Source organism: Macaca fascicularis, chromosome 14 (genome assembly GCF_037993035.2).
Source record: "Macaca fascicularis isolate 582-1 chromosome 14, T2T-MFA8v1.1".
Lineage (NCBI taxonomy): Eukaryota > Metazoa > Chordata > Mammalia > Primates > Cercopithecidae > Macaca > Macaca fascicularis.
In genome coordinates this window covers 93,730,345-93,758,124 of record NC_088388.1, presented here as the reverse complement: position 1 = coordinate 93,758,124, position 27,780 = coordinate 93,730,345, and the positions used below count along the sequence as shown (strand labels likewise).

The 27,780-nt window shown below is 43.9% G+C and overlaps 1 protein-coding gene across 21 annotated transcripts in view; it reads right to left on the bottom strand.

Annotated features, from left to right (window-relative positions):
• The window catches only part of AMOTL1 (angiomotin like 1), a 174,168-nt gene that overhangs the window by 106,166 nt on the left and 40,222 nt on the right, over positions 1-27,780 (bottom strand). For 4 of the 21 annotated variants that reach the window (XM_065528899.2, XM_005579385.5, XM_065528901.2 and 1 more), the window contains exon 1: positions 3,937-4,204. The exons of 14 other annotated variants lie outside the window; for them this stretch is intronic. In XM_065528899.2, the coding sequence (XP_065384971.1) occupies positions 3,937-3,985 (49 nt within the window). In that variant the 5' untranslated portion in view covers positions 3,986-4,204. Of the gene's footprint in view, positions 1-3,936; positions 4,205-25,712; positions 25,844-27,780 lie in introns of those variants that run through there. 3 more of the 21 variants (XM_074015095.1, XM_065528900.1, XM_074015096.1) reach the window with 1 other exon arrangement.

The window sequence follows — 27,780 nt, the reverse complement described above, 5'->3', positions numbered from 1 at the left end:
CTCTGTGGACTGTACCAATGTCAATTTCCTGGTTCTGCTATTGTACTATGGTTATGTAAGATGTTACTAATAGGGGAAACTGGGTGAAGGGTACACAGGACCTCTCTACTATTTTTGCAACTTCCTATGAAGCTATGATCATTTCAAAAAGAAAACTTGGCCGGGCGCGGTGGCTCAAGCCTGTAATCCCAGCACTTTGGGAGGCCGAGACGGGCGGATCACGAGGTCAGGAGTTCGAGACCATCCTGGCTAACACGGTGAAACCCCGTCTCTACTAAAAAATACAAAAAACTAGCCGGGCGAGGTGGTGGGCGCCTGTAGTCCCGGCTACTCGGGAGGCTGAGGCAGGAGAATGGCGTAAAAACCCGGGAGGCGGAGCTTGCAGTGAGCTGAGATCCGGCCACTGCACTCCACCCTGGGCGACATAGCGAGACTCCGTCTCAAAAAAAAAAAAAAAAAAAAAGAAAACTTAAAAAAAAGTAAATAGCAGACATTTTACTTAAAAACAAAATGACAAAATAGAGGTATATAGCTGCAATATTGGCCAGTGAGGTCTCAAACACAGGTTTAAATACACACCTTAGGATGACAGTTTTTGAAAACTTAAATCTAATTCTCCAGTATCTTAAGAGCGATACATTTCCAACACCTTACAGCTACTCTCCTACTCCCTCCTAAAAGATGGGGGGAAATGCCTGATGTGTGAGCCCCTTTAGGAGTCCAGGAGTCCTGTGCTGAGTGTCCAAAATGAATATACCCTAAGGTTTCACCAGGCCTGGCCATGAGGGCAGAGCCAAGGGCCTCACAAGTTAAAGGAGAACTCAGCTTGGTGCCAATACATAAAGCAAGAGTAGGAGTGGCTTCCTTCCAGCAAAAGTGGAGGACTGCCCTACCCACAATGGCCAAGATTTACATTGTACCTCTCCTCCAAGACAAAACAAAGCCAAGCCAACAAAATTAACTTTAAAAAAATCACTAGGCAAACAAAAAAAAAAAACAAAACAAAACATAAAACCACAACAACCTCAGACTATTTCCAACAAACCTTGTAATCAAATATCTCCCTTTACTTGACCTCCACGCTACCCCTTGCTTTTCGAGGATTTTATTACCTACTTAATTCTGAGTCATAAGAACCTGCCAAAATTAATGAAAAATAGGAGAAAAATTATTCAAAACACTGCAGAATTTTCTGACCTGAGCTTCCTTATGCATTTAAAATGCAGATAGCCACACCCCCCCCACCACCAAAAAAAAAAAAAAAGAAAAGAAAAAAGGTTACTTTGGAGTATATATCAGAACTATTAGCAAGTCTTACAAAGTTACTTCTTTTTAATTTATTGGCCTGAAAAATCAAACTTTTACAATTTTCACTAGCAATTCCCATTTCATGTCATTATTTTTTTCAAAAGTGTTACATTACATAGTGTTTTATCATTTTCAAAGCATTTTCACAAATTACTATGAATAAATGTAGCACTGATACCTAGGGGCTGTACTTTTCGACAGAACTCTCACCAGCCAGCCGGCTCATTTCAATTAGTTCAGCCATCTTTTCCCTAGGCCCTGGGTCCACACTTTTCCACAGGGGTAGACATCAGAAAAGCCGAGTTCTACCCACAACAGCCTCTAGACTAACTGGCCCAGGGCAGACACTCTCAAGTCTGATCAGCAGAGTGCCTTCCCATAAAATCACTCACATTTCTGCATTCATGTGCTTTTCTTAACGACAGCACTTTAAAATCTCATTTAAACTGAAAATCGTCCATTAGCCTCCGTGAAAAGATGTATTTTTAAATGCTTTGATCTCCACATGCCCTTTGGAACATTAGTATTCTACATCCTCCATCATCTGCAAAGAACCTGAAAGACCAAGACTTCATGCATTTTAAAAAGAAGGGGGAGGGAAAGGGGAGTTACAGGTACAGCACCTTCTCTCCTGTACACCTACAGGTTTACAAAGGTTTCCTTACTTATCTTGAAAAATGCATCACAGAAAAACAAAAGTGCACTCCAAGACCTAAACATTCCCATCCTCCCCCCCTCAACCCCCACCACCATCATAAGGAAAAGTAGAGCCTTTATAAAGCCTTCTACTCTATGTCCTACTCTTTTCATTCTGGTCGAATCGGTGTTTTCCTTCATTCTAGTCAAATCAGTGCTTTTCCACCCTTTACTAACAGTTCAAAGTATATTAAACTACTGTTCCCACATTATTCTCATAAACAACCTTCAAAGTAATACACTAAAAGGCTCAGAGCACCTTACTAGGAAGTAAATGTCAGTTGGTCTAGGTTCTTTAAGACCCTGCAATCTAGAGCGCTCCTTAATCGTTAACCTGGGTCTGACTTCCACAGCAGCCGGGGCCCACGAGTGGTAGGCAGCCAGGGGAAATCTCAGCCAGTTTGGCAGTGACCCATTAGGCCAGTTTTGGAAGCAGGGAGCCAAGATTGTTTAATATTTCAAGCCCTGACTTTTTGCTTCCCGAAAAGGAAGGAAATTTTCTGAAACTGTAGCTATTAATATCCCTCTATTCTGGTTTAATTCGTTTATGGTGAGCAGGTTAGCACGTTACTGTTTTGGTTAGCCGAAAGCATCTTCGAGGTATCACAACTGGCTCTCCAGACTACGTACCCCACCATCACCAAGGCCTTCTATAAGCAGTACAAAAACTAAATTCTCACAACATGCCTCAGGAGAAGAAAATGGGCAACCAAGGCCTCACAGAAAAAGGGAGCTGAGGGAACACGGGGACAAAATGTTGGGTCCAAACCGCATCGTTTCAGAAGGCCGCACGCCCAGGGCCCACCTCTGAAACCCCAGTCCAGGTATCTACACGCTAGCCTGGCCGAAAGCTGTTTGCCACTCAGAGACAGGAAACCAACACCGAAGCCAAAAAGGCAAATATCTTCGGGAAAAAATGGAAAGGGAAAGTCTTCCTAGTCATCAGTCAAGATAGTAAGAGTAGGGTGCGCGAGGCGCGTGAGCTTTGAGCAGAGACCCGGGATTCTCGGCCTGGGGCTCTGAAGGGGGAAACTTGGACACGTCGCCGCGAACGCAGTCCAGGTGGGGGAGGCCCTAGAGGTGCGCGCCAGGGCTCGTCCGCTCTGCCGCCGCGTCCTCCAGCCCGGCCGCCTATGGGGCACGCTCGGCCCCTGTACCGGCACTGGGCCCCCGCTCCGCTCGGCTGTCATCGGCCGACATGCCACTCTCCCTTCTGCCACAATGTCACATTCCAAGAAAAAACGGTTCCATTTGGAAAGTTTAAATGTTTCCCCCCTGAAAGCAGATTATTGTAAAGGCAGCCTTAACAGGCAAGCGGGAGCTGGATGTAACTCGCCAGTTTGTCAAAGAAACTTGTCTGGGGAGAGAACAAAGAAGGAGCAGCAGCTAACGCGATCCGAACGCCTGGGGCTGGGATGCGACCCTTTCGTCGCCCCCACCCGCCAGAGCCCGGTCTGGCCGGCGGGCAGAACGGGTCCAGTCCCGAGCGCCGGAGCCCGTCGGGCGGGCCGGTGCACGCGCCTTTGTCTCGCGCCGGGGGAAGCGGCACCGGACACCCCTTCCGTCCCCTCCCTCGCCGCGAGACCCGCGCGCGGGCGCGCCTCGGCGTATCGGGCCATATGGCTGCGCCCCTCAGGAAAGGCCAGCCCCGCGTCGGGCGCGCCGCACCCCGGGGCCCAAACCCCGGGGCCACGACTTCAGTCTACGTGGGTCTCGGGGCGGCAAGGCGCTGAGGCCCTGCCCGCAGGCAACTGGACCTGGAGCGGGTCAAGGGAACCCGCTTAAAAACAACAATCTGGGATCTCAGCCCCGGGCCCCCAGGAGCTGCCCCATTCCCTGAGCAGCAGGGGCCGGGGGAGCCCGGGGCGACTGGGTTCTTCGCGTGGGAAACCCGGAGGCGCCCTCCCGGCACCTCGAGTGGGGGCTGGTTACCTTTCACCGCAGGCTCACAAGTTCCCCGGCGCAACTTTGCCCTCCACATGAGGCAATCATGGCTAGTTCACTCCCTCGGCTGGGGAAGGCGGCCGCTGGGCAGTGCGCTGGACATGGCCTGGGGCAGCGCCGGGAAGAGGCGCCGGACAATCAACCCCATTCACACAGGGCTTCACCTCAGCCCCAAACGCGACAACCGCTGCTGGGTCCTAGAGCTTCTCGCGCGCTCCCGCCGCCGTCCGCGCTCCTCGATCCCCGCGCGCGGGCCGGGGAGGGTCGCCTGGGCTCGTCACTATAACCCTACACTCCACCCCCGCCGTGGCGCCCGGCCGCTGGGCCCTAGAGCCCGTCTGCAGACACCCGCCGCCCCTCCCCGGGCCGCGAGACTGCCAGACCGAAATTGCCCGGAGCTCAAGCTGACGTGTCTCCCTGAGACTTAGGAGGGCGACAGCCTCCCTTGCTTTGTTCCCTACCGGGTTTTGATTAATTTCAGAGTCACCAGTTCTCCCTCCACTTTGTCTTCCGCCAAAATTCTGTTTCCGGATCTGCCAAAAAGTCTAAATCTGCTTAGGCTGTTTTTTTTCTTTTTCCTTCTTCTTCTTAAGTGGAATTTCCAGGTGGAAAGTGGCCACACTTTTCTCAGCATTCCCCAGGCCCCAGTGCTTCCATCTCGCACTTGAGATTGGGCGATAAGCTGCTACTATGTGCTCCGCTGACAAACAGAAGGGCCAAAACAGACCTGACAGCCTTGGATATTAAATGTGTTCGCAGAACCGTACATCCTCTGGCCACAAATCCCCAGGCTGTTATCTGCCTGAGCAGAGGTAAAGAAAGTAAGCAACTCTGGGAAAATGTTGCCCCACCTCTTAAAATCAGGCTGCGCTAAGAACTACTCATTCACCTCATTATATTGGTTTATACTCGCTGCTCTCTGGATCCCTGTTCTGGGGTGCCCAAGCGTGCCCCACAGCACTTCTGCCTGGCTATTTCTGGGCAGCTCTACTGCTTGGAGAAGAGAACGCCATGTAACTGTGCAGTTGCTGCCCAGGATGTCAGTGGGAGAGTCAGCGCACACCAAGCCTCTCTTATCCGGTGCTCCCTGCCTCTGTTTACCTGCTCACTAGGCCGGGCCTTCAGGGACTCCTCCCTGGATTGTGGCAGTTCCCTAACCGGACTGTCAGCAGTTCTATGTCTCATCAATTCGGGTGGGTTGTGTGCCCTGATTCTGATTCCCCTGATGGGCCCTCCTACTGAGTAAACTGCTCTCAAGATAAAGCCCAAATGTAATCACTTAACAATTATTTATGAAATAACTACTCCATTTAAAGTCATCTACCCTGGTACACACAAAAGAAACTTAGAGCAGCTCACCATCCCTTCAAGGATCTGTTATCTGTCTAAGAAGACAAGCTATGTGAACAGAAAACAGGCAAGCAACAAAGCATGAGATCCAAGTACTGCAGATGCCTGGGAAAGGCGGAGAGAGGCACTAACTTTACACAGAAGGAAGAGCCTGGGAGGGTGGTGGAGTTCAGACACAGCAGGAAGAGGAAAAGGCAGCACTGGGCAAGCAGAGGCAACAGCGAAGAGGGAGATGACAAGGTCTGGGTGCTTGGGAAGAAGTCATAGAGGAAAGAATTTTTACCAGAAAGGAGGAGAAAACAAGGGAAGGCAGAATAACAACGTCACAAAAATGTAGGCCTGGAAAGAATCGAAGAAAGTGTCAACCAAACCTTTCACTTGCCGGATGAAGAAGCTCAGGCATAGCTGTTGAATGACTTGTCCAATGTTACAGAACAAGTTTAGTAGCAAAGCCAGGGACAGAAACAACTTCTGCCTCAATGTGCCTTGTACTGCACATTGTGAACCCTGAATTGCAAATTCGGCGCTGAAGTGGTTATCTTATGGACAGTGAAGGGACCACTGATTGACCTAGCATTTGTGTGAATTCAATACAAATTGGGGAAGAAGTGATGGATAGAAAAAGAAGAAAGGAAACTGATCTTTACTAATTGCCCACTCCTAGATACCATCCTATATTCTAGGAAGCAGCAGAATTTCCAAGTTACAACCATCAAGTTTAGAACAAAACAGGCATGAGCTGAGTTGGAGCTCCACCATTCAGTAGCTGTGTAACGTTGAGCAAGTTGTCTAACTTCTCTAAACCTCAGTATCCTTTTTGGCAAGATGGAGAAAATAGCATCTCACAGAGTGGTTGTAAAGACTGAATAAAGTAACAAATGTAAAATACTCAGCACAATGCCTGTGGTATTCAACATGCATTTGCTATTATTATTTCAAGAGACTATCTGGGATAGTTGCAGGAAGCAATGATAGGTGAGGTTGATAGAGGTGATAAAAAGGAAATGAGAGATACCATATCTTTGAAGATACCAAATGTCATAAAGAAAGATATCAAATCTTTGAAGCAAGATTTTATTATTCTCATTGACTCATTGTTTATCCTGGGGAAAAGGACAAAGTAATCAAGTTAACCTAGTGATAGAAAGAATAGATTTTGCAGTGTTAGAAGAATGGATCATTAGGCCAATGACAGATGAAGCACAGTTGAGAAGAGGAAACGGTTTGAGAAAGATGCTGAGTGACTTACTATCATCTGGGCAAGAGGAAACAAGGAACAAGGGACTGGGTGAGAAGTTGAGGACAGAGGTGCAGAGGAAAAGAGGGATGAAGCTTTGAAGATCAGTTCATTTGGAGAATGTCCACAATTGGAAAATAGGGAAAGAAGGAGGGAGAAGAGGAAGAATCTGGAGAAGTAGGAGAGCTGGAAAAACTTAAAGGCATGGAAGTCAGAGGAAGTTTCAAGAAATGGGTCCCTCTATCAAATGCTACAGATTCTTAGACCCACAATGAAGTGTTAGGCACAGCTTGTGGGTTCAAAAATCTTCTGATTCAATCAGGTGGACCTAGCCTAGACTCCTCAAATTAATACCCAGTAATCAGATACATGGAAGCACAGGCAGAAAGCACTGCTGGAGGCCAATGTTTCCCTCCTGTGTCTTAATTTCCTCATCTGTGAATAAGCTCTACATCAAATGCAGAAAACAAATCATCTTTTCAGGCCTTAACTTAGTTCCTGAATCTATTGTTCAGGAACTAAGGCCTGCAAAAAAGACTTTGAATCCGACTAACAAGAAATAACATCTTTCAGTACACTTGGCTGGAGATTCTGATGTCTGGTTTGTGTCAAATGAAAATAAAGTATGTTTACCATAAAAAATGAACACACCTTCACTAACAGCAAGGTAATGAACCAGTCCATATCTGTGCTTTCTTTGGATCTATGCACTCATCCTAAAGGTCAGCATCCTTTCTAAAGTGACCCAAGTTGTCATTCAGTCACTCCTAGGAAAGTTAAGAAGATGATGGGCCAATTTTAGTGCTCTTTGGGGCAGCCCAGAGAGCAGTCTTTCACTCAAAACAGGATGAGTACTAGGATGTTCCAGTGATACCAAGCTATTCCCAACAAGCATAGAGGCGGGAAGAATGTTGAGGTAACAGAGGCATCCTGATAGAGGAGAATGAGCAGGGCCTTTACAGTAAGACCTGCTTCTAGTCCATGTTCTATCTATTTCCAGACACGGACAGCCTCAGCTTCCTCCTCTGCAAAATAATAACACTTGCTTCATAAACTTATTGCAAGGGTTAAATGAGATACTACAGGTCAAGTGCTGGGCACATCTAGGAATTCAGTAAAAGTTAGAAACCCTCCTCTTCTCCAGTAATTTGAAATACCAAGGAATTTAAATACTCCGTTAAAATGCAAATTTCTTTCCCCTCTCACTCTTCTCAGCACCCCTTCTTGACAAACATTTAAAGTCCTGGCCAGGCGCGGTGGCTCAAGCCTGTAATCCCAGCACTTTGGGAGGCCGAGACGGGTGGATCACGAGGTCAGGAGATCGAGACCATCCTGGCTAATATGGTGAAACCCCGTCTCTACTAAAAAATACAAAAAACTAGCCGGGCGAGGTGGCGGGCGCCTGTAGTCCCAGCTACTCGGGAGGCTGAGGCAGGAGAATGGCGTAAACCTGGGAGTCAGAGCTTGCAGTGAGCTGAGATCCAGCCACTGCACTCCAGCCTGGGCGACAGAGTGAGACTCCGTCTCAAAAACAAAAAAACAAAAAACCAAAAAACCAAAAAATAAAAAAAAAATAAAGTCCTTACCAGCTAATACTTTGAATGGGTCCTAAGAATGGGCTTGGGCTTGCAAAGACAGAGAAGCCAAACAGCAAAAGGAGAGTGAATGAACATGACTACATAACGGACAGCTACTACACACAGCCTCACCTGGGACAGGTCACTACAATTGGTAGTTCTCCATTAATGACTGTTGAATGAACAAACCAATGATTGAATGCACCCAGGCTGCTTTGATCAAAATGCTTGTTTTGCTCCTAGAACAAGTAAGGATATTTTTAAAGTTCAAGTTCAAGCACTTTCCGAAGTGTAACTTATGAACCAAAGCATGTAAAAATTTAAATTCCTCATGTTCCACGTCCAAATTTCTGAATCTCTAAATGTTCAGTCCTGGAATCCACTCGAAATGACTCCTAGCACATTGAGGTTTCCAGCTGGCTCACTGGGGTTAGTCACAGCGCTCCTGCAATTCTCTTTCAGAAGTATTTACTACATCAGAGTGTAGTGTGCTAAAGATAAAAGATGATGGTGAACATACTAGAGATTAGACACAAAGCATTATGGGAGCATAGAAGAATTATGCACAGGGGAAAAAGGGTGGGTTCCAAGAAATCCAGGTGCTGAGAGAAGGAGGAAATTTCTAGCAAAGGCATGGACACAAGGAAGGAAAGCGTATACTGCCATGCTTCTAAACACCTTTTCTTTTAACCTCTTCTTTTTATAAACATCAAATGGTCACATCAACCTCAGAGTTAATAAGCCCCCATATGATCACCAGGTGAGAAGTTTTTTTCCAAGCTTTTCTTTCAGCTCTCTGTTTTACAATGGCAATACAGTAGACCCTTGCACAACACAGGTTTGAACAGTGCAGGTCAGCTTACACACAGATCTTCCTCCACCTCTGCCACCCTGAGCCAGCAAGCCCAACCTACCCCTTCTTCCTCCTCCTCAGCCTACTCAATGTGAAGATGACAAGGATGAAGACTTTTATGATGATCGTCTCTTCCTCGTGATTTTCTTAATAACATTTTCTTTTCTATAGCTTATTCTTTATTGTAAGAATACTGTATTAATACATATAACGTATGAAATATGTGTTAATCAACTGTTTATATTATCGGTAAGGCTTCCAGTCAACAGTAGGCTATTAGTAGTTACGTTTTTGGGGAGTCAAAAGTTATATTTGGATTTTCAACTGTATGAGGGGGTCAGCGCCCATGACTCCTGCACTGTTCAAGGGTCAACTCTAGTGTGTTTTTTCTTGCCTTTTTCTAAATATAAAATCATATTCTCAAATAAGCTTTTCCACACAGCACATGTCTCCTCTGAAGATTCTGACACATGCCCTGCCCTGCAAACTGTTGGCAGGAGCATAATTCAGGGAATACCGACAGTGCCTGAAGCAGAGGGTGCTGTGTGTACATTGTCGTAAGGAGAGCAAAGGGCAAGGGGATGAGCCCTTGTCAGGACCAGATTGACTCAGAGTGAAAGAACGAAAAACAAAAAGGAGGAAAATGTGGAGGGCAAGTGGGAAGATACACAAGGTACGACATTTGTGTAGTTCTGGAAATATCAGGTGCCTATGGATGAGGAAACTGCCCCTGGAACAAATAAAATGTTATGCAACAGAAGAGTCATTTGAAAATCCCGCTCCATTTGAAGCTTACCAAGGACTCTGTGTGGATTATGAAAAAAGTTTCCCAACAAATATTTATTAAGTACCTACTGAGGACTAGGCTCTGTGCTACCAGGCTACACAGGTGGTTTGGCTGGATTATTAAGTTATAGATCTGAGGCCTGTTTGTCGGGATGTTTTTAGTTTCACACCCATAGTGACACACCAGTCTCTTCTTGCTTGACTACTTTCTCCTGTAAGCATATTACCCAATATGCACTAAACACATAATTTTATCTAGATAAACACAAGAAACTGAGGATAGATATGCTGATGTCCAGAGAAAATGCACCTGCACCAAATGGGGTTAGGAAGAAGAATGGAGACGTTGGCCCCAAACAAACCCGGTGTCAGACCCGGACTGAGACAGACCAGCTATAAATATAAAGATCCTGGCATGGAATAGATATTCAATACATGATGGTTATTTTAAACATTATTTGCTACCACTACTACAGAAACCTTGGGAGTATTGAAAACTTGTAATACTTCTTTGGCTGATATTATTGCAGGGTTTCTCAACCCTGGCCCTCTGACATTTGGGGCTGATGATTCTTTGTTGTGAGAGACTGCCCAGTGCATTGTAGGGATGGCCTCTACCCACTAGATGCCAGTGGCAACCACCCCCTCCACCTTCATTTATGAAAACAAAAACTGTCTCCAGACATTGCCAAATGTCCCCTAGGGGGCAAAATTGCCTCTGATTGAGAACCGCTGAGTTAGTTGATTAATTGATGTTGCCCACTTGAAAAGAAGCTCCCAAGCTTCTAATCATATTGATCATTCCATTGAGATACTGGGTGAATCCAATTGCATACTAATAGACAGCAGCTTCAGTTCCATCCACCCTACAATATATCATTCTATTATGATTGCTTCCCTTTCCTCTTTTCATGAGCAAAAAACTAATCATGTTTTCCTCTCTGATTTCCAGTGATGATATAAACATGTTTTTGTTTCTAAAAATGAAATCATACTGAGTTTCTAAAACAACACCATAAAGCCACTATTAAAAATAAGGATTTTCACAATAGCTGAAGACAATGCAGATCAGAATGTTCACCCTAAAGAACCCTTGTAATTCCGATTTTGAAAGTAATTATTGGATGTTTATACTGAAAATGTACCTTTTCAGTTCATAGATAGAAAGAACAGTGAGAGAAATGACCCTTCCACAATCTGTACAGCAATTTTAGTTCTTCTCTGTCCAGAATATGCACTACAGACCAACAGGTCTTATACCTTTTTAATAGCCAAGGAAAGACAGAGAAGTGGGGAAATTCTCACCATTCCCAATGGCTCCAGATGCTCTAGATGGTTCCATTCAGGAGAAAAATTTGTTTTACAGCATAAACTCAAAGTGACGGAAGAAGTTAAAATTCATGCCTTAAATGTTCTATAAGTTATTGATCAAGAAATCAGAGGGCCGGGCGCAGTGGCTCAAGCCTGTAATCCCAGCACTTTGGGAGGCCAAGACAGGCGGATCACGAGGTCAGGAGATCGAGACCATCCTGGCTAACACAGTGAAACCCCGTCTCTACTAAAAAATACAAAAAACTAGCCGGGCGTGGTGGTGGGCGCCTGTAGTCCCAGCTACTCGGGAGGCTGAGGCAGGAGAATGGCGTAAACCCGGGAGGCGGAGCTTGCAGTGAGCTGAGATCCGGCCACTGCACTCCAGCCTGGGTGACAGAGCGAGACTCCGTTTCAAAAAAAAAAAGAAATCAGAAAGCATTTATTGCATCTCAGTCATAGAGCCAGTGTCATGAGTATCATGCTAGGTACAAGTCTTCAGAAAAGTCCAAAGTATGGATTGGGAGAGAGAGGGAATAATTAGAAATAACTAGAAAAAATTAAGTCCTGGTCAGGCGCAGTGGCTCATGCCTGTAATCCCAGCACTTTGGGAGGCCAGGGAGTGCAGATCACTTGAGGTCATAAGTTGGAGACCAGCCTGGTCAACATGGTGAAACCCTGTCTCTACTAAAAATACAAAAATTAGCCGGGCATGGTGGTGGGCACCTGTAATCCCAGCTACTCAGGAGACTGAGGCAGGAGAATCACTCAAACCTGGGAGGCAGAGGTTGCAGTGAGCCGAGATCATGTCACTGCACTCCACCCTGGGCGACAGAGCGAGACTGTCTCCAAAAAAAAAAAAAAAAGAAAAAAGAAAAAAGAAAAAATTAAGTCCTAAATAGAGGATTAACTGAAAGCACAACAGAGTTTGAAAGAAGGCAAAATATATGAGAACTATAATGGTTCATTCATTCATTCATTTATTCAGAAATATTGGCAGGGCACATTGACTTTATTCCTGTAATCCCAGCACTTTGGGACGCCAAGGTGGGAAGATCTCTTGACGCCAGGAGCTCAAGAACAGCCTGAGCAACATAGTAAGACCCTGTCTCTACAAAAAAAAAAAAAAAAATTAAAAATTGACCAGGTGTGGTGGAGTTTGAGGTTACAGTGAGCTAGGATGGCACCATTGCACTCCAGTCTGGGTGACAGAATGACACCCTATTCCCCCAACACCACCAAAAAAAAATATTGATTATATTGATAATCCATGTACTCTGCTAGATGCTCGAATACCCTGATATGGGCTTTGTCTTACTAAAACATAAAAATAAGTCTACAGTTACAAACTGGCCTATGTGCAATGAAGAAAAGGAGCAGGCTGAGAGTGCAATAACAGAGGGGTTAACAATTAGGGAGAAAGTGGCCACTTAGAGAGGATGAAAAGGGAAGCCTTCTCCAAGGAGATATGTAAGTAAAGACCGAAAAGACAAGAAGGTGTGGCCACATAAAGGAGGCAGGAAGAGCATTCCAGGCCAAGCAAATATCATGTGCAAAAGTTTTGTGGCAGAAAAGTTCTCAGAAAGTTCCAGGAACTTAAAGGAGGCAAAGGAAGTACAGTCCCTGCAGGTACTCTGTGCTAAGGATGCAGGGATGGCCGAGGAAAGCTCTTTAGGAATGTTACTTGTCTCCTTTACCTGGGTGTCTGGGAATGGCCCCTTTCTATTCAACCTATATGATGTAAGGTATATACAATAGGGGTTTCAAATTAAATAGAGGAGAGAAAGAGAACATAAGAAAATGGCCAGTTTGGGATAAACAACAATAAAAAGATTAAATGGAAACAACCTGAAAGTAAATTCCACAGTCTATGTATTTGATTACAACATCTACCCAAAGGATACAGCCTCTTTAGAGCTTTGACTGAGTCCTGTTGAAAACAGGAGAAGACTCAGAATCTTCAGTGCCATTAGGGCCGTAGTTCTTAAACTTTAGCTGTATCAGTATCACCTGAAGGGCTTGGTAAAACACAGATTGCTGGGCCCCACTCCAGAGTTTCTGATTCGGTAGGCCTGGATGGGGCCCAATAATTTGCATTTGCAAGTTCTCTGATGGTGCTGATGCTGCTTGTCCATGGACAACTCTTTGAGGGCCTATTTTCTATGCACTCAGAATCTCAACCTAAATAACGCAGCAGGCACATGATATTGTAGGAGAAGAAAGATCATAATCCAGTTTTCTATGTTGAACTAGCACATATGGAGTGTCTCCTCTGAACCACATTATTTCATTCATTATCTCATTCCATCAGTATGGTAGATATCATTACCCATGTGTTACCCATGTGGACTGGAGGCTAGGCGAGGTCCTGTCAATTACCTGAGATCACATGGCTAATAAGTGACAGAGCCAAGATTCAAGTCTGTCTTTTACAGAGCTCTTGCCCTTTTTTTTTTTTGCACCTAAATGATGAAAAACTTTATTCTGCATCAAGGTATCGGAAAATGAAGCTGCATTTGGGGGCACATTATAGATGAGGAATGATTCATATATGGTGAGTACAAAACTCAATTATAGAATTATTTCTCAGCTAGTACCAGATACTCCAAACTACAAATGCTTAAATAAAAGTAAGATATGATTTGCCATACTAAAAGTCTAGAAGTGAAATATGACAGAATTTAAACCAGCAGATATAAATGCAGCACCTATGTGTATATTTTTAAAAAATCAAATATTGGGGAAAAAAATCAAATATTGAGAAAAGCTCTGGCCTTAAACACATCTCACCTGAAATCCAACCAGATAGCCAGTCCATGATTTTAGCAAATCTTAATTCATTGTATGAAAAAAAAAAATTATGAATGCTAGGTGAATCCAGTGACAAAAAGGGCACCTTTTTGGTTAAAACCACAAAAGAAACTTGTTTTCTGAGAACATTAATGAAAATATTTTAAGTCATTTTCAACCAGCCTGGGCGACAGAGCGAGACTCCGTCTCAAAAAAAAAAAAAATATATATATATATATATATCTAGACTGTATAGAAATTCATCTTGAAATAAGAATGAGGCAGAATTTTTTTTAAAGGGTTATGTATATATATGCCCTTCAGATCAGTGTAACATGACTGTGATCATCTTACAAACAAAACTCAAAATCAATTCAGAGAGCAGCGTGGCCTTGGAGACCACCCACACCCAACACAGTTGTACATACTGGGCTTTGCTATCAAGTTAAGGAGTGAGCAAATGAGTTTGGTGTCAAAGGTCATGTTTTCACAGTCATTCAAATTATATCCCAAAAACTTTTCTTGTATTCTCTACCTTTTGACATTTTTTTTTTTCAAAAAGCTGATTGCAGAGTATACAGGAATCCTGCTATACTTTATATACTACTTTAGGTGTAGTCTATTTTTTTTTTTAAATTTATCATTGCTTAAAAATCTTCAAAATAGCTTAGTGAGGCTCATGACAGCGCTGGCCACATGGAGTAGCCTTTTGTTGCCTTTAAACACTGTCACACCATCTATGACTGTCCCATTGGTCTGAAGTGTACTGGCAAACTAAGCATCCTGTAAGACAAGCTAAAATTTGCTTTTTGCCAATCAGTTGAAAGTCCTGCATCTCTTCATTGACGTACTTTCTCTAGGTATTGATAGGCAAAAGCACAAAGCATTTATTATGCATTCAATCATGTAGCTAAACAAAAAACTGAAGTCTCCTGAAGCTACTTAAACCAGCCGTTCCAAAACTTCCTGCCACCACTTTGTTCTGTTAGTACCATCAAAAACTTTCTCAGCTATAAATGAAAGAATAAATGGTAGTGCTGCTCTCCAGATAGTAGGCACTGCTCCATATCTTTGAACATTTGATTTTTTAGCTAATGACTGTGTCAAAAGCCTCAAAAAACCCTGAAATTAATTTGAAATTAAATGAAATTAACAGATCCAAGATTCAAGTCTGTTTTTGCAAAATTCTTGCCTTTTTTGTTTTTGTTTTTTTTTTTTTGAGATGGAGTCTCACTCTATTGCCCAGGCTGGAGTGCAGTGGTGCAGTCTTGGTGTACTGCAACTTCTGCCTCCCTGGTTCAAGTTATTCTCCTGTCATCCTCCCAAGTAGCTGGGATTACAGGCTTGTGCCACCATGCTCAGCTAAATTTTGTATTTTTGGTAGAGATGGGGTTTCATCATGTTGGTCAGGCTGGTCTTGAACTCCTGACCTCAGGTGATCCATCTGCCTCAGCCTACCTAAGTGCTGGGATTACAGGCATGAGAAGCTCTTGCTCTTAACCACTATTTTATGTTGCCTCCCGTCTCATGGGCACAAGAAATATGTTTCCTGACTCCAGACCTTACTTCCCGACTGGAAAGCACTCTGAGGCCTGCCCCACTGTGGTTAGTGATGAATCTAGACAGTTTTCACAGACTCCTGAGGACTCTTAGTGGCCTGAATTTGCTGCTAAGCTCTTCTCTTTCCTTATGGGAGACACTAAGAGCTATTTATTAAGCCTCCATGTAAGCATTACGCTAGGCATGTTATAGGCACTCTCTCTTTTTAAACCACCAGAGGCTGTTTCCTCTCTGTGGGAGGCAGTTACAGATTTTAAAACACAGGCTTAGCAGTCAGATGGACCTGGAATCACCCCTTCTGCCACTTATTAGTCCTATGATGTTGGCCGAATGATTTAAACTTCTGTAAAGCCGTTTTTATCATTTCATAAGCAGTGGTTACAATAGTATCTACCTCAAAAGACTGTGAGAAATTCATGAGTAAATTACATGTAAAGCTCTTAGTTCAGTGCTTAACTTGCAGCAGGTGTTCTAGAAACATTAACTATTATTAACCTGTTAGCCATTTTCTTACAAAATATGATCATTTTGGTGGAGTTTTAATTATTGCTGTGCTAGACTGTGCTAGAAACATTTCTTTTTGTTTATATTTCCTGAATTTTGGGCAGATCCAGGAAACATGAATAATTGTCATCTTGATTTGAGCTCTCCATCTCCCCACCCCCACAAATAGGAAAAATATTTCAAGGTACCATAATAGACAAAACAGAAAAAAATTGGGCTAGGTTAGGTATTTTATATAAATTAATAATTATAACTATACCCAAATTAATATTAATTAACTGATTGATATACACTCAGACAGGGGAGTCGAAATCAAGGGGTCTAATGATCCCACAATGCCAAGTATTGGCCAAGCTATATGTGAAGTGATGTGCTCATGTCTCAGCGCCAAATTTTAAGTGAAGTGTTTCTTGGCTAGAAAGCACTCAGAAGGTGTTGGGCAGGATCGGAATGAATGGGGAAACTCTATCATATCTAGTGTAGAAAAGAGAAGATTAAGACATTATATAATGACAACCTTCAAATATTTCAAAATCTTTTAGAAAGAAATGAGGAATAGACTTATTCTATATTTGCTCTGTAACACTATATAGCAATAATTTTTTCAAACAGTAGTTGGTCACCCAATCGTGGGTCATGAAATCAATTTAACAGGGTCCTGTCCAGCATTTTAAATAAATGAAATAGAATATAATAGGAAACACCAGATGCAGCCAAATAAGAGTAATTGCTATGCCATGAAATTCTGTTTAGTTATATTTATATTTGTATTTATATTTGTATTTGTGTTTGTGGGTCTAAACATAAAATATATCCTTATGTTGGGTCATAATAATGATATGGGAGGAGGGCAGGGAAGTTCTGGGTAGAGATGGGCGAGGTCCCTGGCAAGGGCTCCATCCTCGGGCCTGTGCCCACAAACCTAAATGAGGATAAGCATTTCTGTTTTTGCACCCAAAAAGTTGCTTTTGGCCTGCCACGCCCCCCATCCTGTGCCCATAAAAACCCGAGACCCTAACAGGCACAGACACAAGCAGCTGGGCGTCGAGAGGAGCAGAAGAGCACACCAAAAGACACCACCAGACACTGCAGGCCATCGACAGAGGAATTTGGTTGGGGGCAGTCTGAGGATAGTCTGGCTGCTGGGCAGCCTGACTCCAGGGGAAGGTCACTTTCCAACTCCATCCCCCTTCTGGCTTCCCATCCACCTCATTCAGAGCTACCTGCACTCAATAAAACCTTGCACCCATCCTCCAAGCCCAATTGTGGTCCAATTTTTCTGGTACACTAGGGCAAGAATCCAGGATACAGAAAGCCCTCTGTCCTTGCGATAAGGCAGAGGGTCTAACTGAGCTGATTAACACAAGCGGCCTGCAGACAGCAAAACTGAAAGAGTACACTGTAACACACACCCACTGGGGCTTCGGGAGCTGTAAACACTCAACCCTAGATGCTGCCCTCGGGCTGGAGCCCAAAAAAACGCTCCCCACAACCTGCCTGTCTGCATGCTCCCTCTAGGAGTTTGAGCAGCGGGGCACTGAAGAAGCGAGCCACGCCTCTGTCGCAGGCCCTGTGACGGGGGTATGGGAACTCCTCCCATTTCAGTAAAATAAATGTTTGAAAGCTCTAGAAGGCAAAACATGGACAACTAACTGTGTGTAAGAAACAGTAAGTCGGCCGGGCGCGGTGGCTCAAGCCTGTAATCCCAGCACTTTGGGAGGCTGAGACGGGTGGATCACGAGGTCAGGAGATCAAGACCATCCTGGCTAACACGGTGAAACCCCGTCTCTACTAAAAAAATACAAAAACTAGCCGGGTGAGGTGGCGGGCGCCTGTAGTCCCAGCTACTCGGGAGGCTGAGGCAGGAGAATGGCGTAAACCCGGGAGGCGGAGCTTGCAGTGAGCTGAGATCTGGCCACTGAACTCCAGCCTGGGCGACAGAGCAAGACTTCGTCTCAAAAAAAAAAAAAAAGAAAAAGAAACAGTAAGTCAGGTTTCCGTTCTCTATAAAGAAATCTTTATAATAATGATCACTGTGTAACAATAGACCAGGTTTTCTCAGGAAGCAGGAGCCCCTCCCCCATTCACACAACACCCCCTTAGAAGATGTTCTAGCAGAGGCTGAGTGATGATGCGTTGAGGAGGACCGCATTGGGTGTTCCCTCCAATGAGGACACTAAGATGCTCTGACTCTCCAAAATGGAGTCTATCAGACATGAGCTTCTGCTAAAAGAAAGAATGGAAGAAGATCAAAACCTTAACATTCAGAGCCCAGAAGCCAAATAACCAGTCCAGGAGTAGGCAGTCTTCTATGTTTATATATTGTGCACAGTGGAGCATCAAATCCCTGAAGTTGTTTAGGATTTCTACTGTAGGAAGGGTTAATTTCAAGCATCCATTTTCTAACTGAGGTGATAAAATAATATGCATAGCAGCAATCAAGTCTCATTGATGTGAGCACCTAAATGGAATCAAGTGGCAACTGAATACCTGGTGACATGGAACTGAGTCATCATTTATCACACCTACTAAGAGCAAGTGGAGTCAAGTGGCAACTGAATACCTGGTGACATGGAACTGGGTCACCATTTATTACACCTACTAAGGGCAAGCCAAAATCCAATGCAAAGGGCAGAGCATCCCCAGACACTGCTCCTACACCTAGGGCTGCCAGATGAAACACCATTTGGATCTGAATTGAAATTATGTGCTTATCTGAAGATAAACAACAAAATATTTTAGTATTATATGTCCAAAATATTGCAGTGGACATATTTATACTAAAAAAATTGTTCACTGTTTATCTGAAATTCAAATTTAACTGGGTCTCCTGTGTTTTATTTCCTAAGTCTGGCAAATACCAACCTACCTACACTAGGTTATATCCCTAAAATTACTTGAGAGGAGCCTTTAGTCTCTCATTTGATAAAGAGTGTGGAAAGTCAGCTATAAGAAGCTGATAGTAGCAAAAAGCAATACTGATAAGGATGGAAAAAGGAGTGAAATGCAAGTGAGCATGGTGTAACAGCTTTGTCCCACTGAATAGTACAGAGCCAGATTTAAGGACTTTTTAAGAGTAAGAAAAACAGATACTGTGAGGCATGAGGGTGTGGACAGCATTTGAGGAAGGAGATAACAAAGTTACAGTCCCACTTTGCAGCGTGGGATACAATCTGAGTTTGTATGAGAGACAAGATTCAGCTTCATTCTTCTGCACTTTATTATTCAGCATTCGGTTGCAGGGACCCCAGAGGAAGAGCTCACAATGGCTGCCGCCAACTGTTCTGAGGCATACATGATGCCGTTCAGGTCACACTGTGATGGATGGATCTCATCCGGGAAGCCGGCCTGGCATCTCCTTGACCTCCATGACTGAGTCAGGTTCCTCTTCTCTGGGGTCCCATGTCTCCCTTGCAGTCACCATATAATAACAACAATAATTGCAATTGCTCACAGAGTGCCAAATATGTGCTAGGCATGCTACATGTATTATCTCATTTTACCCCTTCCAATAACCCTATGAAGTAGATATTTATTTTCCCATATCATAGATGAGGAAATTGAAGTCCACAGGGGTTAGATAACTTGCCCAAGGTCACGCAGCCAATAAGTGCTCGTTGGCCTGAAGGAGCTAGAACTCCACGTTGTAAATGTTTCTGTTAATAGATCTTTCTTCCCAATTAAGTTACCAGTTCTTTGAGGGAAGGACTATGTCTCACTCACCCTCGCATGGCTGAGCCTAGCTTTCAGTGTGTGGCAAGTTGTAGGCAGTGTTGTGAGTGGGTCATGCTAAGGTTTTGTAGTCAAACATACCTAGTTGCAAATTAGGGCTCTGCCAAGAATCTGTTATTGAGAATCAGGAGTTTGGGTTCTAGTGACTTGCTCTGGAATTGAAGATGGTGGTTAGGAATCCTAGCAATAGAGAAGAACAGGGCTGGGTTTAAGCCCTGGCCCTACCACTTACCAGGTGTGATTTGGCAACTTATTTAACTTGTCTTAGCTTCAGTTCTCCATCTGTAAGATGAGGGAAATAATAGTACCTGTCTTACAGGATTGTTTTAAGATGATTGACATAATGTTATAATCTAACACATGAAAAGCACTCAATAAATATTAGCTCTTTTTATTATTATACATTTAATAAAGTCATTTGTAATTTATTTCCTTTTTCCATCTTTTTTCAATGTCAGCAAGTGAATTAAGAAAGGAGAAACAAAATGGACTTCAGGGAAAGAAGCTGTAGTTGAGAGTGACAAGGCGAGGAGGGGAAGACAGGAAAAAAAAAAAAAAAACAGGAAAGCAGTAGAATGAGAGTAATATTTATTAGACGCTAGTCATTTTCAGGCACTGTTCTAAATGCTTTAAATGTGCTAACTCTTTTGATCCTAATCACCTGTCTACAAGATAGGAGGGGAACCAGTGGAGGGGGAGGCATCAGGTGTTCACCTGAAGTTAACCCCCACCACAGCCAGACAGTGACATACAACTGCCTGCCACACTCCTTAGTTCACAGCAAATATTCCGTCTGGAGTCCCCATTTGAATTTGAGGGAAAATGACTTTTAGAGCTAACAGGTAAATATTTGTATAAAAGGAGCCTAAAGTCTAACACTCTGGCTGACCAACCACAAGAGCAAAAATAATGGACATTTATTCATGGTCAACAGACAGTAAACAGCAAACCCTTGGGAGATAGACAAAGGAGCCCTGGCAGGTTTACAGATCCCAGCAGTAGACTATCGTACCCCACCCCACCAGCCCCAAACCCTGTATTTCCCGCAGGATTCATTCCAGACCAGGTTTTGTACCCACAGGCCCCTTCTGTGTTTTCTTAAGAACCTAAAGTTTCCAAAAGCTATTTACTGTTAGACAGTAACCTGAAAGCAGTCTCAGTATCCACTCTTCCCAGTAATCTTTTAAAAAATCCCTGAGAAAAGATTAGTAAGTCTTACCACCAGGTGGTCAGTAACTTTGTCCACTCTAGATTTGGGGGTACAAAGGTCACAGGGGAGAGAATTAAGCAGAAATAAATGTTTATACATATTTGACATTAACATAACCACACATATGTGCCATGGGGATAAATGTTCATATGCAGCGGTCCTGTAAGGAGTGTATTTCAGCAGGCAGCAGACAGCAAGAGACAGCAAACCATCCCTGAACATGTTTCCCCCATTTTGCCAAGAAACATTCTTTTTTTATCCCTTTTTATAATCTGACCTGTTCCATGTTCTGGCAGAGAGCCCTAGGAAGGCAAGCACTGCCTTTTCTGTCCATATTCTAATCTAAGATGGAAAAAGGAAGGGGGAGCAAGAGGAGGCGAGTGGGGGCTGAGGAGGGTGCAACTGACTTAGGGAAACAGAGGCAGAGATGGAGGAGGGAAAGAAGAGAGTGAGAAAAGGAGAGAAACTGGAAAGGAGAAGGGGTGAGCAGGAGAGAGAAAGCAAACCATGAATTTTAAATTAATTTAATGTGTCCACACTGGGCAAAACTGATTTGAGGAGTGTGAGAGTAATAAAAAACAAACAGGATAAATGCCAGAATGATCATCCAGCAAGAACGTGCCCCAGAAACCATAATCATGGTATCCTTGAACAAATCACACTAGTAATTTATACACTCTTTAGACTCCCTTAGTGCTTAACAACTGATGAAATATCTTTTCTGGGGAGTCAGGCTTGTGTTTAATTTTCAGGAATGAATGACCCCAGTTCCATTTATTTCTAGTAGAAACATCTCTTTGGCAGGGAAAATGCCCTTCCCATTTTCCTGCGTGTGTGTGTGTGCGTGTTTGTGCGTGTGTGTGTGTGTGTGTGTGCGCTGTGTGAATGCATGTGAGCATGTGTATGTTTTATCCCATTACTCCAGATCTCTTTCCTTAATTTTTTTTTTGCCAAAGCAGATAACCATTTATCTTCGAAATTTATTGTCATTCTCCCCCTTCCTACTCCACTCTCTCTACCAACTAGAATACCCTGAAATAAAACTTACTTCCTGACCCCAACTAGAATACCCTGAAATAAAACTCACTTCCTGACCAATGCGTAATATCACTTTGCAAACCAATATTAGAGGAGTGGTGATCAATTTTACATCCAAGTTTGAGTCCACCTGCCCGAACCGTGCTTTTGTATTCTCCTTAGGCTTCTACTACCTTGCCCCAAATTGTGCTGCTGCAAAGGTTTCGTTTCTTTTAGTATCAACACTATTGGGAAACCAGAGGAGATTTCGTGTCCCAGGGACTCTGTGCTGCAACACATAGGAATGAATGGACGGAAAGGGCAGAAAGGGCAAGAAATACATGAAGGAAGCGAAGAAGAGTTTTTATGGTTGTTGTTTCAGATCAATATTCAGATAATACTGATCATTATCTGGTGGTCTAAAAAATAAAATATATATATAGTTTTGAGTGCCTACCAGTCATTTTGTTCAAGAAATACATACTGAATGTCCATGTATTGTACTGCCTGTCCCTGTGCTGGATACTTTAACATATTTTATTCAGTTCCCAATACAATCTCCCTAGGAGGAGACCAACTTGTACATTCTCCTTCCCAGAAAACCGAAACTGGCTCTGGAGCCAGAGATTATATGTTGAATCTAATCTTTGCCTCTAGCCGAGTGACTCCGGGCAGATCCTTTAACCTCTCTAAGCCTCTGTTTCCTCCTTCAGAAAATGAAAATAATTTCATCTGCTTCACTGAGTTGTTCTGAGGATGAAATAAACTAATGTGCCCAACAAGATCAATCATGGAAAAGACTGAGTTACTCAGATTTGGGGAAGTGTAACAATGCTGAACTATTCTGTGATTGTTTTTTTGGAACAGGAGGCCAAACCACACCCCTGTGGTAGGGTGAGGCTTCCTGTGAAGGGAATTGAATTTTCCACTGTCAATCATCCTGAGAAAAAGTTAGCTCTCAGAAGCTGTGTTCAGGACTTGGGGAGAAGGATGGCAGGATACATAGGCTTCTAAGGGGTGGAGAGATCTAGGGTACATCCTGGGAGTGAGGTGGGGAGTAGGGACACCCCTGTCAGTTGGAGGCCGGCTCAGGGCTATGCACGCGTAGCCAGCCCAATCCCAAAACCTAGGATAGGTGTGGGCTTGTGTCGCAATCAGAAGGACCAGGGCCACTCAGAATGTGCACAGGAGAGTAGCATCCTCATCGCTGCAGCCAGAAGAGGGTAGGACCCTGGGAAACCAGTCAGGCTCTCAAGCAAGCGAAGGCCAAGCCTCCAAGTTCTGGTGTGAGCAGGTGCAGCAGCAGCAACGGCCAGTGTCAAGTGGAGAAGAGCAGGCGTGGAGCAGTTATCATGGTGTTCACTGGCCTCAATATGGTGTTTCTGAATCCCATCTCCCCTGACAAGGCTAGAGCAGCCAGAACTGACTCTGTGCATGCAAATAAGCACCATCTAAGGATTTCTGGACATACAACTGGAGGGTAGCCTTTAAAAAGACTTCATTTCTTAGTAAGATGGGCAGGCAAATGCTTGGAAATTGTTATATTTGGGGGTATCATGACCCAAGCCAGTAAGCTGCGTACAATGGTTACATGTATAAAGTGCCTGACACAGTAGGTGAATTCAGCCTGGTTCCTTTCTCCTTATTCATCCCCATATAAATGGGAGGGAGGAAACTTTGCATGCAAGGTACATTTGTCTTAGAACAGATTTGTTCAAAAGTCTTGAATCTCGACCCATCCTTCTGAAACGGGGTAGGGAAGAGGAGGTAAGTGACAGTATTATTTAACTTATATGCCGAATCTTTCAGAAAGCTTTAACCATACTTGAAGGTATCAGAGCACTTGTCTAAGGACAGAAAGACATTTAATGGTACTACAATTGGGCATTTCTCATATAATGCATTTAATCCTCACCACCATGGGCTGTGGTCAGTACTATTATTATCCCCATTGTATCAGTCAGGGTCCTATCAGGAAATAGATGGTATATGCAAAAGGAGTGACTGAAGACAGTCTAATGAAGCAACTATTTACAAAAGGGTTAAAGGAAAACAGCAAATGATGATGAGGCACCCTGGGGCTAGTCACCATGAGGAGCTGCTACCATTCCTATGATGGTTAGTTTTAGGTGTCAACTTGACTGAATTCAGGGATACCTAGAGAGATGATGATGCATTATTTCTGGGTGTGTCTGTGAGGGTGTTTCCAGAAGAGGCTGGCATTTGAGTAGGTAGACTGAGTGGGGAAGATCTGCCTTCAATGTGGATAGGCACCATCCAATTGGCTGGGGGCCTGGATGGAACCAAAAGGGCTGAAGAGAGGCAAATCCTTACTGTCTTTTCAAGAGCTGGGACACTCTTCTTCTGCCCTTGGACACCAGAACTCCAGGTTGTTTGGCTTTTGAACTCCAGTACTCGCACCAGAGGTTACCCAGGCTCTCAGGCCTTTGGCCTTGGACTGAGAGTTACATTATCACATTCCATGGTTCTGAGGATTTCAGACTTAGACTGAGCCTCACCAGGGCTTCCATGGTTCCCCAGCTTGCAGACAGCTTGTCACAGGACTTCTCGTCCTCCATAATCACAACAGCATATTCCCCTAATAAATTCCCTCTCACTCAACTATACCTATATATATATCCTATTGGTTCTGTCTCTCTAGAGAACCCTAACACAACCCATAAACTGGAAGGGGAAGTTATCAGAATCCAGCAAGACAGGATGCTATAAGAGTGGGCCATTCTATAGGATCTGCAGCCTTCAGTAGAATCACACAGCCATATTATCCCACAGCCTGATGGGAATGAAGTAGGTACACTGGGTTCTCTTTCTCACCATACTCCTGTATCCTGCCAGTGCCTCTTATTGGTCAAATCTGACAGGAATCCACGTGATGCATTCCAAAAGGTAAGTGTTTCAGGGCACAGAGAAGATTGATAAAGGATGGTAAGTGGGTCTGGAAAAGCATCAGAAAATAGTACATGATTTTAAAGTTCAGGAAGAGAAGATACAGATTAAGTAACTTGTCTATGGTCATAAAGCAAGTAAGAGGTGGAGCTAAAATTCACCACTCAGTACGGCTTGATACCCATGCTCTTAACCACTAAGATGTGCTTCCTATAACTTGTTAGGAAGTTTGCTTAGTCATACAGCACCTCTTTCTCCCTGTACCCTACCCAGCTATTCTCTGATAATAGATTCCATCCTATCCCCACACAATTTTCCCAGTTTTCTTGGAACTGTGGGTAGCCATGTGACTAAAGTTCAGGCCAATGGAATATAAGTGAACACCATTAGATGTGTGCAGCTTTCAGGTTGTGTCCACCACTTTCCTTCTCCCTTGTCTACGGACTAGAATGTGGATGTGATAGTAGAAGCTGAAACAGTCACCTTGAACTACTGCATGGAAATCACATTTGAGGATACAGTTTACCCTGAAGCCACAGATTAGCACCGGACTGCTCATGCTCTAAGTGAAAAAGAAGTAAGCTTACATATTGTGTAAGTAACTGTCATTTTGGCCTTTGTTATAGCAGCCCAACCTATATCCTAAATAATACCAAGACCAGGCACCCATATGGCCCTAATGAGGCTCAGTCATAATGATTTGAGCAATAAGAGAAATATGACTGGTAGAGTCAACTAGTGGTCACCAATGTGTGTGTTCTCCTCTTTTTCCTGGCATATAACTAGACTACATTTTCCACCCCACCCCATTCCATCTGGGTGAGGCTGTGGGACTAGTTCTTACCCTTGAAAAATGAGGGGAAGTGAGTATTTTGCCTCCAGGCTGAGGCAATCAAGGGTGAACATTCTTTGTTGCTCACCTGATTCACTTACCTGACAAATGGATACAAAGCATCAGTGAAAGAATCTGAGCCCCTAGAAGATGGCGAAGCCAGGAAATAGAAGCAGCCGAGGTCCTCAACGACACATGAAGCACAGCCCTCTGACAACTCCACACTGGACCACTGCACAAGCAAGAAATGCAGTCTTCCTTGTGTTAAGCCACTGACACTGGGGTTTAGTGTATCCTGACTAAGGCATAAACACCACGATTCAGAGCTGCAATCTCATCCCATATTTTTGGAGTACAAGGGGGTAAGAGGAGACTGGGAAATATTTAAGTCACTATTTTAAAGAAGTTATACAAATGTCATCATTTGTCCTAATAAGATCCAGCATACATCCTGCCTGAATGAGGAAGGCCAGAATAGCACAATAAAACATTTTCTCCTTGCATACTGGCCCTCAGGGCAGTTAGCCCTGGTGGCTCCCAAGAATGCTGTTCTCATGACACACTCCTCTCCTGGCACTCATAGGCCAGTTCACCAGGTCTGAGCAGAGACAGCAGCAATTGAGCTTGAGGCATGCCAGAGGGTCAAGCAATCCCAAAGGGCAACAAATTATGAAAGGTTAAGAAAACAAGGAACCAGTTTGCTTGTGGGTGGTGAGAGTGAGCTCCCCCACCTCTTTTTTCTAATGTCCAGATTTTCTAAAATAAGCACATATTACTTTTATACTAGAAAACTTAAGTTTAAAAATTGGACTTTTAATTTTTTTTGTTTGTTTGTTTTGTTTTTTGTTTTTTGTTTTTTGAGACGGAGTCTCGCTCTGTCGCCCAGGCTGGAGTGCAGTGGCGCGATCTCGGCTCACTGCAAGCTCCGCCTCCTGGGTTTACGCCATTCTCCTGCCTCAGCCTCCTGAGTAGCTGGGACTACAGGCGCCCGCCACCGCGCCCGGCTAATTTTTTGTATTTTTAGTAGAGACGGGGTTTCACCGTGGTCTTGATCTCCTGACCTTGTGATCCGCCCGCCTCGGCCTCCCAAAGTGCTGGGATTACAGGCGTGAGCCACCGCGCCCAGCAAAAATTGGACTTTTAAAACTTCAATTTTTAAGAAAGATTAAAAAATAAGCTGGATAAGCCCCCGGAATAAACACAGGAGATATAGGTCACAGGAGAAAGGATCCAGTCCTCGAGGCACTGTTACAACAAGCAGAAAGGCCAGTCTTAGAGATATACAACTGAAAAGATAAAGTGTCTCAGCGGTGACACCCTCCCTCCGTCATTCAACAAATATTTACTGAAGATTAACTTGCGCTGGGCACTGTGCTGGCTGCTAGATTGACAGAGAAGAATAAGGTGGCCACAGTGTAGCCCAGTTGTTCACAATCTTAGCAGCATATTGAAATCACTTGAGATGTGATTAAAACCAAGCAAACAAAAAACACAATAACATTGATGCTTAGGTCCACGTCCCAGAGATTCAGATGTAATCATTCAGGATTGGGAACTGGTCTCAGGACTTCTAAAAGCTCCTCCTGATTCTAATGTGCAGCCAAAATTGAAAACCATCAGGAGGACCTGACACATGGGATTAGTGTTGATGGCTGGATAGGAGTAAGCCAGGGGAGAATGGGAGAAGGGGGAGGAGAAGCATGCAGGTGGGGGAAACCAAGCCGAATATAGAGGGTCCCACCATAGTTCCATAAAACTAGAATGTCATAGTGGGTGTGAGTGATGCAGGTTATGGTGTTCCTCCTATGTCAAACCAAATATCTATCCTCCAGGTAGAAGACAGTCAGTCAAGGCTATTCACAGGGCAGACATGGTTACATCTGGGTTCATCCCAACTCTCCACACATTCTTTCTAACCCTCTCAGATTGGCCGTAACTTCTAGCTATGGATGGAACTACAGAAAGGCTATGGAAAGGTGTGGGCTTTGCCTCCTCAGAAAATGGTACCACCATCTCAAGAAAGAAAGCATATTTCTTCACACTCCATCATGGCCACTTTCAATACAGCATTCATCCAGAGATACACCCCTTTCTCTACTGCCTTTTTAAAAATCCCCTTTTTGGTGTCTTAATTTTATTACACGATCTTGCTGCAACACTGAGAATCAA